Below are 19,194 nucleotides of genomic sequence, written 5' to 3' on the forward strand. Positions count from 1 at the left end.
CATATTTCTGTGGTGTTGTTCATGCAACCGCTATGGACTGAGGGTTAGCCACATCTTCTATAGTTGTTGGGGAAAAGTGTATGCTTCTGTGACTTCGATAGTTATAATTTTGAATTGTCAGGTTCATATGTTAAAGTTTACTCTGACTAATCATGAAAGTCTGAAGAATATTTTATCTTCCTGTGAGGAAAAATCTGCTTTGTGTAGTTTAGTTTTTCCAATTTCCCAGGTCACTACTAATTTTTTTTAAAGTGTGCTTATGACACTGCATCCGGAGGTGTTGCCACTCATGCTGAGTTGAGGAGGTTTGCCTGGTTACAGTCTCAGGACATCACAGAAGTGAGTTACAGATGCCAGTGCGAAGAAATCCCTCCTTTCCAGAGAATTATTCCACATCCACCAGACCAAAACCATCTGTCCCCCCCTGTCCTACAGCACATGCTTTTTCAGGGGGTAATCAAAACTGTTCCTCCATCCCTGTGGGGAAGAGGTTTCTATTCAAAAATGTTTCTGATGTCAAAAGAAAGAGAATGCCTGGAAACCAGTTCTGGACCTTTCTTTCCTAAATCAGTACACGATCATGCCAAAGTTCAAAATGCTTTCACTTTACAACCTGTTACCGCTTTTTCCTCTTTTTAATATCATCACATTTTTTTCCAGCTAGGGTTCAGATGTGTCTTAAGTTGATCCAGGCACATAAAACCTTATCAGTTGTCTGCCTTAACATTTGGACTATCCATTGCTCCAAGAGTGTTCACAAAGTGTTTAACTCCAATCATAGCCCATTGCAGGCTGTATGATATCCATGTTTTCTGGAAAACATTGACCTGCCACTCCTGTTTTTTTCTAAACACCTTTATTGAATTACCACTTGTGGCATAGGCAAATTTACATTTATATAAAACCAATCAAACTGTATTAACAAGTTCACCTTTAACAACATTATACTTCACAAATATTGTTATATCATATAATCTAAGGCATATTACATAAATTATTCAGCTATTTCCTTTCTTTTTTAAAACAAGAATCATCTGTATTAAACCATCACCGACACAATCCTAGTTGCAAGCATTTTACATCACAAACCACACTGACACACTCCCAGATGCAAACATTATACATCACTTATAATCTACTCAATCATTTTCAATCAAACATTACATAGGTTATTTAAATCCTACATTCTTTTAAATTTCATTCCTTCACTGTATGTACTGTTCCCACAATTCCCGTGTTTCCTAAATGGTTTGCTCCTATCCTTTTCTAAAGAGTTCAATTCCAGGTGTTTTATTTCTGTTACTATATTCACTACTTCTAGTATAGCTGGTTTAGATTTTGATTTCCATTTTTTAGTAATTGCTTTTTTGGCAGCCACCATAATTAGAGACCTTACCATGTCTAGGCACTTTCAATTCTGTATCATAGCTCAGAAAAATCATCTTCCTTATCACACTAATCTGCCCACCCATCATCTCTGACAGTGCATCCCACAGGGAATCCTTACAGTCTGCCAACTCACTGCACTCCCAGAAAATATGTTCCCAATTACCACTTTCTTCACCATCCCACCTCCAACATTTGCTGTCTACCTGAGGAAAAATTCTCTGGAGTCTACTTGGGGTATAAAAATGTCTATGTAAACATTTCCATATTTGGGAGACATATGTATATCCTCCCATTGTTTCTTTGTGAATTGCTTATCCAATCTCTCTTTCCAATCCTTTCTAACCTCCTCTGATTGATCCTTATAGTTACCATGCAGTATTTTATATGCTCTACTAATTATTCTTTTTTTAATGGCAGCTTCTGTTCTAGATTCTGCTAAAAACTCTACCAGTGCTGGTGTTTCATTTAGGACCCCCCTATTTCTTTCTCTTTGCCTATACTCTGATATCAATCCTTGATAGGGAAGGCAATCTCTAACCTGCAGTCCAAATAAATTCTTGGCCTCTTACCATTCTATTAACTTTCCCTCTCTAGTTATTTGGCCCCAGTACCTTGGTTTCTTTGGCAGTTTTCTCCAATAAATTCCAGCCCCCTCTCACCTATTATCTATATCCCTAATTGCTTCATCCCTTTTGTCAGAATCTCCTTTCTCCATTCCCATGTTGGCTTAGTTCTTAGATTACTTTCTGCCACTTTGTAAATATAATATTCTGTATGATTATTGTTATTCTCCTTAAAGGTCTGCATCCAAAATCCCACTCGCTCCTTGTTTCTTGAGCTTCCCCTGTTTCATCATCATCTCTTTTCACATTGAATTATAGTTTTCTGCTTGTGCTATGTATAGAAGCCTTAACTGTGTAGCTCTGAAATACCCCTTCAAATCAGGTAATCCCAATCTGCCCTGTTCTGTGGGAAGAATCAGTTTATCTCACTTGACTCTTGCCATCTTCCCCTCCCAGATAAAATCCTTCAGCTCTTTATTAATTACTATTCACAACTTCTCCACTGGTTGATAAAAATATGCCTGACCTGCATATAAGACTAAAGGGACTAAAAACATGTTAACTACTTGTATCTTACTATCCATATAACAAAGCTTCAATTTTCTCATTTTTTGTGTTATCATTTGTTTAGTCTCTTCCAACATATCCTTAGCTGCCGCACCAGAATCATTTTTAATCCATACTCCTAAATACTTCATTTTATCATGTCCCCATAATATGAATATTGCTGAACCAATTCTTCTGTGGGTAGATAATTTAGTGCTATTGTCTTTGTTTTAACTTCATTAATTTTGTATCCCGAAAAAATCTGAAACTGTCTCAAAATGTTTCACAACACTGTAATGTCTCATTCTGGTTTAAAATAATATCTTCTGCAAATAGAACCAACTTTTCTTGGCTACCATACCAGTTATATCTGTGAATTTCTGAGTCCCTTATTTTCTTTGCCAGTGGTTCTAAATATAATGCAAATAACAAAGGGGAAAGAGGACACCCCTGCCGGGTTCCTCTGCTCAAGCAGAAATTATCAGGGTGGACCCTACCTACTTTAATTTTCACCTCTGATCCCTCATATATCCTCCTAATCAACCTTATATTTTTTACAGGGAATGCAAATGCTTCCATTGCCCTGCTCATAAAGTTCCAGCTTACTCTGTCAAATGCTTTCTGTGCATCATGTCCTACCAATAAGAATAGTATTTCCTTACATTCTGCTTCCCCCTGGATCATCAGTGTTTTGTTAATGTTGTCAAATGTTTGCCATCCCCTCCCTAAAACCATATTGATCCATATCTATCAATTTTAGCATTAGTTTTGTCATTCTTTTAGCCATTATAGACATAAACACTTTATAATTATTGTTTGGTATTTAAATGGACCTGTATGAAGCTGGATCTGATGGATCTTTACCCTCTTTAAGTATTAACAGTTACCACCACTTTCATCCATGATGTTGGTACTTCTCCTCTTCTTAAAATACTGTTAAACAAAACCCTCCAGATCTTTATCAAAGTCCATGTTTGACTGGCATACGGTACTGTTCTCAGAACAAAGGCTGTGTAAACCTGCACCTTGGTGTGCACAGCGAACTTATCTTTAGCCCATACTCTCTTCATCAACCTGCAAAATATTTTGGTTGCTGTGCACGTCAAGGTGCAGGTTTACACAGCTCTCTGTCAAGAAAAAAGTTATCTGACATCATAGATCCTAGGTACATGAACTCATGGACAACCTTCAGTTCATAGTCCCTTATCCTGATAAATAGCTGATTGCCCACATTTTGGCCCATCATGGTTCCCTTCATGCCTTCGTTTAAGGCATTGAAATAGTTAAGCAATGTTGAGGGACAGACAATCTTTGAAAGAATCATGAACAGACCTTTCCTACTGATGAAGTCGAATGCCTTGATCAGATCAGTGAAGGCAGTATACAGAGGTTTGTTCTGCTCCCTGCTCTTTTCTTGTAGTTGCCTAACAGAAAAAACATGCCTATGGTAGACTGTTCAGCTCTAAACCCACACAGAGACTTGGGGTAAACTCTCTCTTTCTCAACAAGAATGTGGACCCTCTTCAGGCCAACATGTGCAAACAGCTACCTCTTGGTACTGAGAAGGGGGATGTCATGATAGTTGTTGCAATCACTTTGTTCACCCTTATTCTAATAGATAGTAACTATGTTAGCATCCCTCATATCTTACGGAACACTGCTCTCTCTCTAGCATTGGCAAAGTATTGCATGCAGCTCTAAGATTAGGGTACCACTGGCACATTTAAGGATTTCTAAGGAAATACCATCTTTCTCAGGGGGCTTTTCCAGAAGACAGTGCTTTTAGCATGTTGTTGAGTTCTTCCAAGGTGGGCTCAACATCGACTTCAGTCATAGTTGGCAGAGGCTCAAAGGCATTCAGGGCTCTCTTTGTAGCTATGGTCTCTCTAGCATACAGCTGTGAGTAGTATTCCACCCACCGTTCCATCTGTTTGGTTCTGTGTTTCAAGACTTCACCTTTGGCCAACTTAAGTGGGGCTATCATTCTTTGTTTTGGATGAATGGCATGCTTGATCCCATCATACTTTCCTTGCATGTAACCAATGTATGTGGCCTGCTGAATCTTGAAGGAAAGTTGGAGCCATTAATCATATGCACACCACCGAGCTGCCTCCTGCACTTGACTCTGAGTACACTGGAGTGCCTGCAAGTTCTTGTTGCGAGAGGAAGTGTATGCAGCCAGTGCCGTTCTCCCCAGATATTTATGAAACTCTAGGCTATGTAAAAAGATTTATAAAGTCTAAGAAATCAGAAATGATGAAATTATTGTAAGTCACATCATACCCAAACTAGAGAATGGAGTAATAATATAGAAATTCTATAAGAAAAGTAGCATGAATTAATTGGAAAGAGCATCCATAAGTGAAAATTTAAGTTATTATGAAAGATTAAAATATCTGAATGTGTACAGTATTTCATATAGATATTTTAGAAGAGACCTTATTCAGATATATGGGGCACTTAGAAACAACTACCTCTGGGAATGTTTACGGTTATTGAAGAGTTGGAGACTATCATCAGACAACCAATGTAGGAAGTTATATAGGAATGAGAAATGTACTAATTGATTCTCTGACAGGGTAGCTAATGCATGGAATAAATAGACTACCAAATTATGTTAAATCAAGTATTAGTTTAGATATTTTAAGGACAACTTGGACACTTCTTATGAGATTGTTTTGGTATTTTGGCAGGCTAGACGGGCATTATTGCCTGCCGCTGAAATATTTCTCTGCATGTACACACACACACACACACACACACACACACACATATATATATATATTTATATATAGTTGCCCTTCACAATCCTGAATTACTGAATGCTCAAAATTCAGTAACTCGAGACTGTAAAGTCGAAAATGCAGAAGCCCGAGTCTGCATAAGCGTAAATTCAGATATCTCAAATTCACGCTTATGCATGTCAGCTACGGGACGGGAAGTGTGTGAGTTGGGATGTCTTACGGAAGTGAAGGTAAGTGAGTGTATGTGTGTGTTTTGTAAGTTGTGCATGTGGGTTAGGGTAGGGAGGTGGGAGTATGAGTGTGAGTGTTGGATGTGTCTATGTATGTGTGATGTGTTTGTGTGTGTGCAAGGCAGTTTAAAATGTCTGTGTTTTTTTTTTTTTGTGTGTATTAGTGCGATCTTGGAGTTACAATATGTAAGTAGGGGGGTGCAGGGGGGCTTGCCCCTCTGTGTTATGTGGTTGTATGGTGTGCGTGTTGTGTGGTGTATTTGTTCTGTATGTTCAGGGATTTTTGTTTTCGTGCTTGTGAGTTTTGGGATTTTTGTTGGTTCGACTTTATAATTTCGTGTTAATGAATTTCGAGCATTCAGTAATTCGATATTATGAAGGGGAACCATATATATATATATATGTGTGTGTGTGTGTGTGTGTGTGTGTGTGTGTGTGAGTGTGCGTGCGTGCGTGCGTGCGTGTGTGTGTGTGTGTGTGTCTATATGATATATACACACACATACACACATATTTATAGTGTGACTCTAGCCTTCATCTTCTTATTCAGACTTTTCTTCTTGTCAACCACTTCTCCCAGGTACTTGAAGTTGTTAGCCTGTTCCACTGTTTTCCCTGTATCTCAGCTTCTCATGATTTCCCCTCATTTGCTGCAATGACAGCTGTCTTGTCTGCACTCAATTTCATCTCATGTGCTTTCAATGTTGCATTCCATTCCTTTGTCATTTACTGAAGTTCCTGTTCAGAGTCTGCTTGCAAATGTTGCATCAGCTGCATACAGAGGCTTTATTGATATCTTCCCCCTGAACTGTTTGCTAAAGTAGTCCATTACCATTATGAATAGTAGTGGATTCTGAGCACACCTGATGCACATCCACTCCCACTGGGAAGTGCTCTGTGAGTCTGAACACTGCTTGTTCTTGTGTCATTGAGTCCTTGTATATAGTCTGTACAAATTCTACCAATGCATCTTGGACTTTGAACCATCACAGGACTGTCCAAATCAACTCTCTTAGGACGTTGTCATATGTTTTCTCCAAGTCTGAGAATACTCATTTAAATTCTTTCCTCATCTTTAGCTTCTTCTCCACCATCTGTCTCACTGCAGATATAAGGTTGGTGGTGCCGCATCCTGATCTGAATCAGAACTGCTCATCTTTCACCTTACTTTCTACTGCTCTTCATATTCATTGGTCAGTCATCCTGTCCAGTACTTTCATGCAGTGTGAGAGGAATTTCATACTGATAAACTGTCCAGAGTTGTAAATTTCCTCTTTGTTCTTATACACTGACACAGGGGTGCTTATTATCCAGTAATCTGAGATATGCCTTTCTCTCCATACTGCTATGAGTACCCTCAGAAGCCATTTCATCCCTAACTCAGACAGTATCTTGATCATATCTGGCATGACCTCAACTGACCGTGCTGCTTTCCTTGACTTCATTTTCCTTAGAGCTGTTCATCTTCTGTGATGGGATCTTTTTCTTTTTTCATTTCATTGGGGTGTTTTTGCAATCTGTGTTTCTTCCCTAATGCCCTTTCCTTTCTAGGAAGACGTCCACCAGAGTTGCATGGTGACCACTCATCTATGTCATCTTATGACTGTCTGTCTTGCTGAACCATTTGTTGGCCACCGTCAAGCTGTTCACCAGATAGAAGTCTAGAAAGTCCTCTTCTTCTTTATTCCTGTTGGCTCACCCATGTGGGCCTAGGCAGCCCTTATATCCTGTTATGTTTGTCTTGACAAGAACATTCAAGTCCCATTATCACCTACAACTCCTGTTGTCCTGCTTTATCTAGCAGGTCCTGCTACTGCTGCTAAAATGCACTATGTTCCTCACAATCACAACCCTGCTATGAGGTATAGGCTGAAATTATAGGTGAAAAGTTGGCATAATGGTTAAGGTGTTTACCTTTAAACACAAGGTGCAGGGTTTAATTCTCACAATGGGTAATTAATTAGGCTTAAAATGGCCCACAAGGGAAGTTAGGCTAGTACTAATATATGACCCTGTGTATACTGCCCTACCTTTAGACTGGAATTTAATTTCCATACTTCTATCACTAATTCTGATGACATTCCTCACTGTCTTCAGAAGACAATCCCTCAAGACATTCCAGCACTATTTCTAGTATATATTTCCTCTGATCCCAAGCTATCAGCTGTGTGGCATGGCGGGTTAATGCAGCACCCTACAGGTGCAATGGTCTTGGGTTCGAACTAGGACACAGGTGTTTATTTTATATATGTTTATGTGCTTTTTTTGGCAGTACATATACTAAAATTGAAATGATACAGAGAAGATTAGCATGGGCCCTGAGCAAAGATGGCACACAAATTCGTAAAGCGTTCCATATTTTTAAACTTGTCAAAGATTTGGGATGCATGGCTAGGCTTAAAAAGGCCCTTGTGGTCATTAGCCATCTATGAACCTATGTAGCTTTGCAGCACTGCATTTCCACTTTGTCTCCTGGATACACAAGATGCCCATTCTGCTCCTTACCACCATGCCATTCACTTCAAAGCTGTGTAATGTCAGTGAACCTAGATTCAGGGTAGCAATCCTTTATTCATGTGTGGCAGGTTTTATGTTCGGTATTCGCTCAACAGAGCTATCCCAGGTAACCCAGGCTTGGCAAGTGAACATCAGCTTGCTTATTGACCCATGACTTTTGGGCTTTATGTTGGGCACACAGTGGCTAGTAGTGTCACATAGATCTTTCCCATGTTGGCACGGATCCATAGTGTAGGGTGGAGTAGGCTGGGTCCTCAGCCCACTTATCAACAACAAAGACCCACATCCATTTTTGCTGACATTATTAATTGTGACCAAATCATCTAGAGACAATTTTTATACCATCAAGTGACTGTCCCCAACATGGTGTGAAGATCCAGGTTCTCATATATAGATCACCAAACAAATCCACTCCACCAACACAGGATCCAATAGCAGCAAGTTTATTCAAGTTAAGTGCTTTCTTCCCTAATGAGGGACTTCATCAGAACTTCAGAATGTGGAGTGGATTTGTTTGGTGATTGAGTTTTGAAACAACTTTGGGTTCCTGATTTTGTCTTCTATATAGATACTGTTCATAGGATCATAGGAAGTTATTAGGCTGTTGTCCCTGAGGCCCTTACAAGCCTAGCCAAGAATTTTTTACATGTTCTGACAAGTCAGCACCTGATGCCCTTGCCCAGCAGGAACACAGGTGGAATCCCAGGGGTGTATTTTCTGTTTCCCATCCAGTTATCCAGGTTGCACTTAAAAATGGTTAATGAGGTACTCTGCTTGACATGGAAAATGGAGTCTATTTTACAGAAAAGGGAGTCTCTGGGACACAAATCTGTCCTGCCAACAAGTCCTATTGATGTCACAGACCAGGCTGAGGTCATGTGTGCGGGTTACTCGAGTGGAGGCTGTCTTGTGGATATGCAGCAGTCCCATCAAGGCAGGGTCTAAGATTGATTTGTATGCCAGACAGAGGTCACCTCTGAGGAGTCTGTATGAGACTGAGTACAGGGACACAGCTTTTAGCCTATCCGTGTAGGGTAGATGTTTGAGGCCCTGGATTCTCCTAGTGAGGAGCCTCTGTGGTCTCTCCAGCTTCTACATGCCCTTTGTGAGGTACATGCTGAAAGGGGCATTATACTCAAAAATGGGTCTTATAAGGGAAGAATACAGGGATGTTATGATCTCTTTGTCCCTAGATCAGATACCGTTACTAATGAGGTGAGCTATGTAGAAAGCTTTCCATACAACAGAGGCAATATGGTGGTCAAAAATCAGTTTGCTATCAACCTGGGTGCCCAAGTCCCTCACGACTGATTGCTTGCTTAGGATCTTGTTATTAATGTGATAATTTGTGGAGATGTCACTCTCTCCAAAGGGGATGATGATGCATTTTCTGTCATTCAGTTTGAGGCCATATTTCTGGCACCAGCCATTTGTTTGGGTGAGACCCTCTTGGAGGATGTCCACATCACTAGGGGAATTGATGATGGTGCCCAACTTGCAGTCATCTGCAAACTTGGTCAGCCATAGCCCACTGGTTTTGGTCTGCACCTCAGAAAAGTATATTCTAAACAACAGAGGCTCCAAGGTCGATCCCTGAGGTACACCACTCATTATGGGTCTACTGCTTGAGGTGGCTTCCCCTATTTTGACTAGGTGGGTTCTATCAGTGAGCCAGTTTGCTACCCATCTAGTAACATATGGATTGATGTCTAGATGAGAGAGTTTATTTATTATACCTGAGTGGGGAATAGTATCAAAAGCTTTGGCCATGTCAAGGTAGGCAGTGTGCACCATCTTCCCCTCATCCATGGATTTGATAACTGTATCAAAAAAGTCGACCAAATTTAACAGGCATGACTGCTCCCTGACGAAACCAAACTGTGTGGGATTGAGTGTTTGGAGGTCGCGAATGTCCTTGTAAATGAGGTCCATGATAATCCACTCCATGGCCAATAGATCAGGTTAGTTAGGCTAATGGGTCTATAATTTCCTGGATTGGTAGACGCTCCACCTCTGTGCAATGGCATGACAGTGGCTGTGCTCCACTCGGCTGGGATGAAGGCAGTACTCAGGCATTGGTTGAATATCGTGCCTAATGGTGCTGCAGGTTCCTGCCTGAGTTCATGTAGGATGCAGCCTGGGATGTTATCGGGTCCCTTAGAGGCTGTATTTTTTCACTACAGCTGATGCCTAAAGTGGTTGGTTTACACAACTACTCCCCTGAAGGACACCACTTAGAATCAGTGCATGCATACATATATTTAAATATAAAAAATTATGAATTACTTGTCCATGTTAGCAAAGACTTCATTAAACTAAAACTACATTCATCCTTAAATACTTCACTTAGGTCATGTGACATTTGCTGCATTACCAACTGTCCCCAACATGGTGTGAAGTCTGTGATACAGGTTCTCCTATATAGATACTATTCACTACAGCTAATGCCTAAAGCAGGGACGTCGGGAGAAATACACACTGTACAGCTTCTTTAGAAGAGGGGGTAGCTTTTTTAACTAAAAAAATTACAAACAGCGTTGACTCCTTTAAGGATGCTTGCTGGGTGTTGTGGTGAAGGCGAACAGGAGCTCACATCGCGTCATGTCCGGCTGGCTGCAAGCGGGAAATTAGCTTTAGCTTTAATAGAGCAATCATGGCTCCTTTAAGGATGCTGGGTGTTGTAGTGACGGCGAACGGGAGCTCACGTCATGTCCGGCTGGCTGCGTGAGGGAAATTAGCTTGAATGGAGCAATCGTGAACGGATAGGAATGCGAGCGGGAAACGGATCAGGAAAGTATGGAGCAATCAGGTGAGGAGAGTATGTGTGAAACAGATCAGGAAATTATGGAGCAGTGTGTGTGTGTGTGTGTGTGTGTGTGTGTGTGTGTGTGTGTCCACATAATACAACAGATGTTTAAGCTCAAGCCCTGTACCTTTGCTTCAGGGTAAGAAGAACCTAAAATCCCTAACCACCACCATTTCTGAACTTTGTTCAGATTTTTATTTCTAACAGTTGTGAGTTATGGTGAGAACTGAAGTTGTATTCCCCAGTTGTGGTGAGAAGTGAGAACTGAAGTTGTATTCCCCCATTATTATTTTTGTTGTTTGTCCAGGTTTTTTGTGCTAAGGTGTGAAGTGAGAACTGAATTCGTATTACCTCATTATTGGCTTTGTTTGTCCAGGTTTTTTTGTGCTAAGAGGTTGAGAGCTATCTAATAGCCATTAAGTTTCAGTCTTCCTATTTTTCAAACTGCTGATTTAGCATAGTGGTATGTTGCACTGACTGTAGTGCATATGGTTCTAGGTTCAAGACATGCATGGTGGTAACACAGCGTTTTATTCTAGCAACTTTCCAAAATTATACAAGCAATGTTTAAAATGTGTCCCTGGTTTTTGGGCTTTTGCCCCCCCCCCCCCAATAAATGTTGTCTTTTTCCAGATTTCTTGTGCTGCAAAGTTCAGAGATACAGCTGAGTACATTTTACAAGGAGCTGAGAGCTGCAGGGGAACTAAAGTTTAGTGCTGCTTATGCTGAGTCTGCTTATATTGTTAATAGCACAACAGGTAGTGTACTTGCTTTTGATGCAGAAGGCTGTGGGTTCTTCTCCCACAGTAGGTAGCTGCATTGCTGATACTGTACTGTGTTGTAAAGGGGGGTGAATGCTGTAGTCCTTTTTGGCGAAGATATCTAGTAGTAACTGTGAACCTGTTATCAGTTTGCCATCCATTCCCTATTGCAATATTACTAGCGTATCACTTGTTTAATGCAACATAGGCAATTTATTCCTCAAGGGCAACAGGCACTTTATTTGTAGATGAAACAATGAAATATAAAGTTGTTTGCTAGCAGCAACCTCTTCATTAGTTACAGATTTCTTTAATGTGTAATTATGTAGATGGCTTTTACTAGTTCAGAGATTGTGCATATTTACTGATACTGGTGGACTGTAGAAGTTTGAGTAGACTTTTATGATGGAAATGTTCTGAATTGGGCTGTTTTGTCATTATTGGTGCATGCATTTTGTTTCATTGTTTACTGGAAAAATGTTCAGAACAGTAAATTTAAAATGCTCTCTAACAACTATACTGTATTGTACAAGGAATATAATTTAATACAATCAGGAAGGTGTATCAAAGAGCACGTGTATGTTCCATGTGCAAGGGGCTTATGATTTGAAAACAGCACAAAGTTAATCTTTATCTGCCACTGGCAAAATGTATTTTCTTTGAATGTGGGTTTCAATGAATGTGAGTTTCAAGGGCAGAGAAGTTTTAATGCTAAGTCTAGTTTCATTGTGAGACTGCATTGCTTTGTTTAGCAGATATTTATTGGTGTTCGTGCTGTAAAATGCAAAATAAAACTTTTCTGGCAAATCATTTAAGAATGAAGTCACTAAATAATGACAGACATTAAGTTTCAGACGTCATAACCTTCAAGACCTATACCTGTTATTCTATCAACTGTCTTAAGTTTATACAAATCAATTTTTAGTACTGTTTGTATGTTCCCCCAATATATTTGGCATTGTCCAGATTTCCTGCATTAAGAGGTTGAGAGGTACGTGCAAGTAAATCGCTTTATAGAATTAGGAATATCCAAACCTCAAAACTTTCCCTAATTTTGGCTCAAAATGTTGCTCCCCTATAATAATCCCTCCGCAAAATATCAATTTTGGAAGAAAACGTGGAGGCTTTACAATTATAAATAACTGTAATGATCAGAGTTATACATTACTTTTATTTCAGAAATGAATGGTGTTGTGTCTTTCGGCTTTTCCCGGTTAGGGGTCGCCACAGCGGAAACTCTGGTCCGCTAATGATTGGTAGTTGATTTTTACATGCCAATTTACCAGCCCTGACGCACAACCTTCAAAGAAGGTACGCCCATTCACGCATGTCTCCACACAGAAGACCCTCTAGCTGAGAATCAAACCGGACAGCGTCTTACTGTGAGGCGACATAAGATTCTCTAATTTTGTCAGCTGCTCAAGTTAACAGTGCTCATATTAAAATGGTGTCCCTTCTTTGACAGGTTCCCAGCTGTATTGTCTGGCAATTTTATATTTTTGCATCACATTTTTGGTCCGTTTTTCATAAAATTGCGGTTTTCTGGCAAATTAGTGGCAAATCATTAAAGACTGAAGTTAGAAAATAATGGCCGACATTTGAGTTTCAGATTTCATACCGTTCAGAAAATTCGTACTAATGCAAGACCTACTACTATTCTATTATCTTTCTAAATTTATTAGAGCAATATTTAAAAAAAATGTCTTTATTTTTGGGCCTTTGCCTCAGTTTTATTTATGGGTTTGTTGCTCTAAGAGGTTGAGAGGTATGTGTGTGTGTGGTAGGTAGCATACCTCTTAACTGTCCAAATTTTGCAGAATGTCCAGATTTTTGCCCCATATTTTTTGTCTGTTCCTCATAAATTTTGTGATTTTCTAGAAAATCATTGAAGGCTGAAGTTGCTAAATAATGACACATTTGAGTTTCAGAGTTCATGTCCTTTAGAAAAATTCATACTACCACAAATCCTGTTATTCTAGCAGCTTTCTCATACTAGCACAAATCCTGTTATTCTAGCAACTTTCTAAGTTCATGAGAACATTATTTAATATCTGTCTCTGTTTATTTTAGGCTTTGTCCATATTTCTTGCACTAAAAGGTAGGTGGGGTGTGTGTGTGAATGAAACACCCTAATTAGGGGTAGCAGGTGGTTAGCAATTTACTCAAGCTCAAAACCTTTACCTTAGTTACAGAAAACAAAAGCATGAATCCTCTACCCCAACTACCATGCTGCATTTTTCAAAGAACTGACTTTCAGGTTTATTTTCAATTCAAGGAACCGAGTTTGAGTGAATCTATATTATATTACTGAAGAGGCATTACAGCGAATGCCTCTTCATCGATACTAAAAGAGCGAACCGTGAATTACGAGAATGGTCGTAGTTTGGCTGGGGAGGGGGGGTAGCAGTTTGAGAGCTGCGAGTACAAATTTGAAAATCCTAGCTACACCCCTGGCCTAAAGTGGCTGGTTTACACAACTGCAACCCTCAAGGAGAACACTTAGAGTCAGTGCATGCATACATATATTTAAATATAAAAAACAATGAATTACTTGTCCATGTTAGCAAAGACTTCATCAGACTTAAACTCCATGTATCCTTAAATACATCATTTAGGTTATGTGCCATTTGCAGCACTACCGACCCAATTTTCACTTTTAACCATTAATAAAATTTGTTAAAAAATGTTTTACATAAATGACAAAAATATAATGAAGAGATACAGTACTAAGAAAACTGCTAAAAAAGTCTCAGAAAACCTGCTCGAGCTTTCAGTTTTAATAGCGATTTATTAATTCAGGGAAGTTGTGATTTATGCTTCAAGATGAAATTTCCACCGCATTTATTTACCAGCCAGAACATTTTTGTATAGTAAAAAGTCTGAGGAAGAGATCATTTGCATGCCATGAAAAAAATAGTTATAATGCATTATACATGCATTCAGAAAAGTGCAAAGATTTTTGGAAGTTTGTGTTTGTTTTAGATAATGTCCAGGGTTTTAAGAGAGTGTTTTTCTTTTTTTTAATTCTGTCTATGCAATAATGAGCTTGAATAGAACAGCCTAAAAGATGCACAAATTTAAAGCATTTTGTTGACTATTCTGATCATGGGACTAGGCTGTTAAGTTATCTTGAAAAGGATCAGGGGTACTCAGGATTTACAGTTCATCCCCTAGCGTTTGCCATTGGGCCCATATGCCAGCAGGACCCAGTGGAGGAGGGTCCTCCTTTCTTTGGGATGCATCTCATGGGCTGGATGACAACCAGTTGTTTAATGTCCAGTGGGAACCTAAGGCAAGCAGATGGGATGGTGCCATTGGTGCGGCATTGGAAAAACAAGCAGCAAAAGCTGATAGCTATTTAAAGTCTTTAGAAGCCAGTTTTTTCAGATAAAAACAGAATAAAAAGCAATTTAAAAGCATTTGCCTACTCCAAAGAATTAATATAAACACAACTGCACAGAAAAAATGTTTTAATTACTTTAAACAACTTAAGCCCATTTACAGGTACAGTTCTGTCATGTGACTCCTAGTGTTATCAAACAAATATACATTTTTTAAGTAATGCTTTCCCCCCAAAGGTAACTTATCTGCCCTACAAAGGAAAAGCACAAGCAGATCACGAAGCCTTGAAAGCCCCAGAGGAGGAAACCTCTGAAAAATTTGGTGCCCAAACCTGTCTGTTTTGTCAGCTCAGCATAAGCTACCTGATGGTGTGGGTATGTGGAAGGTGCCCTGAAGCTTTAGAAACTGGCCAGCTGTTATTTGCTTGCAGTATGTAATGTGTATAGCTTAGGGTACTACAGCAGTGATCATGTGGACATCTACTGTTATGGTAAGTTTATTTGCCAAACTGTACTTTTTTCATTCAACCCGATGGCAACGCCTGGACAACAACAGATGCATTGTGCATCTTTTTAGCTTTTTCTTAAGCAGTGGCTGAACTTTGAGGCAGGAGGATTCAGAAGCCATGGTAACCTGAGATAAAAGTTTTAAACTCTGGCTGTCCAAGTAAATGGAGGCAGAGTGTGTTAGGGACAAACATCTGACAGATTTCACACTGAATATGGTCGTGTGTAACACCCAAATAAAAAAGCCACTTGTATCTTTCCTTATGGGAAATCTGCCTCCCAAACTCGTATTTTCCCGTCCTGGATGACATGAAAAAAAAAAGTAACCTAAAAGGAAAAAATAGGAAGGAAGAGATCCTGACAGGGATCTGATATGATTTCCCTAGTCTTTTAGAAGTCTTGGTAGCTGAAGCAATGCAGAGATGTCTTGCAGGATGAATGGAAATGTAGCATTTAGACTAGCAGCAAAGAACTTCGAGGATTAGGCACTTACACTTGTCATGTGATGTAAAGGCTTTGGTAAGTTGGGTGGACATTCAGCTATCCATAGCAGGATATATCAGTTGTAAAGAATGCTGCAACAGTGACTTATCAACATCAGCAATATATATATATATATATATATATATATATATATATATATATATATATATACACACACACACACGCACAATCACACAGACACGCGCATACACACACATATGCACACATAGACACACACACACACACACACACACACACACACACACACACACACACACACACACACAGACAATTGCCGACTTTAAAAAAATATTACTTTTCTAATATAAGTATGAAGACAAGTTGAAGTAGTGACGTATGTCATGATTGGGGAACACAAGATAGTAAGAAAAACAAAAAAACTCTGTTGTAAGCTGAACATTCATACATACTTAGGATTCAGAGAATCATGAGGCCACCATCTCTGAGAAAGACAATTAGGCTTTCTCCCATCTTTTTACCATCTGGATGATTCCCTCCTTTTGGAGATGGTTTGAGGTTGATAAGAATAGTTTGACTTGACCTCTTACCCTTATTCCTTTCCTGCAGAAGTACATAGTAGAGCTTCTAAGGAGGACACCTTAGGAGCTCTCATTCATTCCTTCACTGTTGGATGTCATTAGGGATGTAACTTGTATCCTGGGGCACAGAAATTCTTTCCAACTGACCTTAAGAAGTCCATTCCCTTTGTAGGTTACCAGACCAGAGGGAAGATTGTCTCACAGAGCTTACTCAGAGGACTCTCATATAATCTCCCTGGTCCAGCATAAATTCCAAAGACCACATCATTTTGCCACTGTATTACTGAAGAAGAGGCCTAGTTAGGAAGTTGCTTGAAAAATTAGAACACATTCCAAAATCTGCCTCAATGGTGATCCTTGTAACACCCTGTACATGGCCTCTACTATGGGGTAGCTTGCATCCTTGTGTAACATGACAGCACTGGAGGACTGACTGCGACTATAGACTCAGCTATGAGGCTGTGCACTCTGCTAAAGCTGTGATTGTTCTCCTTCATGGTGAAGCTCCAGAACAAGGTGCCATTTTTGTGTGTGTGTGTGTGGGGGGGGGGGCTGCTCAGGGCTAGGTCATTAATCTGCTTTCACAGAAGCAAGCCATCTAACTTGTAGGTGGCCTCTATGTTCCACATCCTGCCATTTTTGCCCCTTCATCTTCTAATTGTAGACAGCAACAAAATAGAAAGGAGACTCCTTAGCATTTGAAGAAGGGCATTAAGTACCACACAGTATTATCCCTCCTGTGTCTCTTGACTGTTGTGTGGTGTTGCCGATGAAGGCAGTGGAAGTTTTCCAAATTTGCTTTAGCTTAGGGGAACCATCAGAATAGGTCAGTGGTTTCCAGGTTTGGCCATCTTCAAATACATTCTAGAACTCAAAAGGCTTTCCACAATAATGCTGATGGATCAGTCCTTGTCAGTAATGCTCTTAGAGCAGGTATTGAGTCTGCACTGTGCTGCTAAAATGGGTCTTAGAGGCTGTCCCAGTGAAGGAGTTTTACTCATGGCTGACAGATGAGTTTTATTCCTTTCTGGGTCTCAGCATCTTCCAGCAGCATATCCATTTCTGGATGCTCATCCTGTTTGGGATCTTGCAGTTACATTTTATGGACAGTGTGAATGACATAATTGGTCATGACAGCTGTCTTTTGGCACATCAGAATTTGGGATCCACACAGGAGTGTCTTCTGGTTTGTGGCATCTCTTTGCAAAATGCTGTCATAGTAGTTTTCCTCAGCACAGAAAATATTTTGCAGGTTATTGGACATGCTAACCAAACTGTTGCAGGAAAAGACATTGCTTGTGTTCTTGCATCTGGATGAATAACTTCTTTTGGCCTCATCCAAGGAGTTCTTGCACTTTCAGTGACAAGAGTCACTAGATATTTATCATTCTGGTGGTGTCGAGCAAGAGCAAGGTTGTCTGTTGATCCTTTACCTGGATGACAAGCACCTGCTCACACTATCCATGGTCACAAAGATTTCTTGTAAGCAGTCTGTTTTGGGAGCATTCTTGTGAATGCAGTCTTTGTGATCTTTGTAAACTGAAAAAGTCCTTCTTGACTTCATCTCACAGGAAGACCTTCAAACTAACTCCCATGCCATTTATTCCTACCTTAGATTAGGCCTCGGGGTTCTTAGCCTTGGCCACCTCTGTGAGGATGCAGCACAGGGTTTGAACACTGATCCTGCTGCACCAGGTGGGCTTGATGGCAGTCAAAGTCTTCTTGGTGCCATTTGCATATCTAATGATGGAGCTGTTGCAGTGGGCTGTGATTTGGCGGGAGTTGACATTAATTTCAGAGCCACTGTGCTGTCTTGGTCTTACTGTTTGTGTTAGATCACTGACATCAATCGCTGGAATTGTGAACTGTCTCCACCCATGTAATGGTGGGGCTTCCCATTTCAGCAGCCATACCGGTCACAGACCTTGACAATGGATGTTTTGCTGGTGGGTTTCTGGTGTCCCACACTTTGTTGGGAATGTGGCAAAATAATACCCAAGAAAAGACCCATCAAAGCAGGATATCACATAGACCAACTGCCATGGTGAGAATGTGTCTGAAGTCTATCTGAATGTGGTAAGCTTGTGCATATCAGTGCTTTTAGGGGGGCATTTTAGTTATTCTTTAATGGACTATCTCATAAATATCCTTTTGAGCAAAGGATGATTTTTCTAGTGCCTTATGCTGTGTCTTGACTCATATTTTTATGATTCTGTTGCTGTATAAACAATAAGAGTGACATTAACATTTATTGTGTATACACCCTTATTTTCCAGGTTCAAAAGGAAAACTATAGAGAAAAGAAAAAGAAGGCTGGAAAAAAGTTTTACAACATCTTTAATGATCCGTCATGTACTCTGATGGAAGACTGGTTGAAGGTTAGTCTTTTATATATATATATATATATATATATATATATATATATATGTACACACACACACACAAGTACATAATATTAACACTTGAATATAATTCTCTTTAGATTAATAAATGCATAGTTATTGTACTACAATAGCTTTCATTTTACTTTAAATTCAGAAGGTATTCCTAAACTTCACGTTGCTGTCAATTCTTAACTGTTGAGTCTTTTTTCACATACCTGGACTTCACCAGGACCTTTCACTCACTGCTGCACTTGTGATCACTAGGACAACTAGTGGAGGTGGTTTAGCATCAACACTAAGGAGCTGAATTGCTGCAGAGTTGAATGGTAGGGTTGTGGTGAATGGATAATGTCATGAATAAGA

General features: G+C 39.8%; 1 protein-coding gene and 1 non-coding gene across 2 annotated transcripts in view; both read left to right on the forward strand.

Moving 5' to 3' along the window:
• LOC122814267 (oxysterol-binding protein-related protein 8-like) overlaps window positions 1-19,194 on the forward strand; it is a 716,151-nt gene that overhangs the window by 94,300 nt on the left and 602,657 nt on the right. The window contains exon 2 of the mRNA XM_044086861.1: window positions 18,724-18,825. Coding sequence (XP_043942796.1) covers window positions 18,724-18,825 — 102 coding nt within the window. The remainder of the gene's footprint in view (window positions 1-18,723; window positions 18,826-19,194) is intronic.
• Window positions 7,729-7,835, forward strand: LOC122814643. The gene has a single exon (XR_006366850.1). It is a non-coding gene; the product is annotated as a U6 spliceosomal RNA (small nuclear RNA).

This window comes from Protopterus annectens, chromosome 10.part0 (assembly GCF_019279795.1).
Source record: "Protopterus annectens isolate FY-2018-M chromosome 10.part0, PAN1.0, whole genome shotgun sequence".
Classification (NCBI taxonomy): domain Eukaryota; kingdom Metazoa; phylum Chordata; order Ceratodontiformes; family Protopteridae; genus Protopterus; species Protopterus annectens.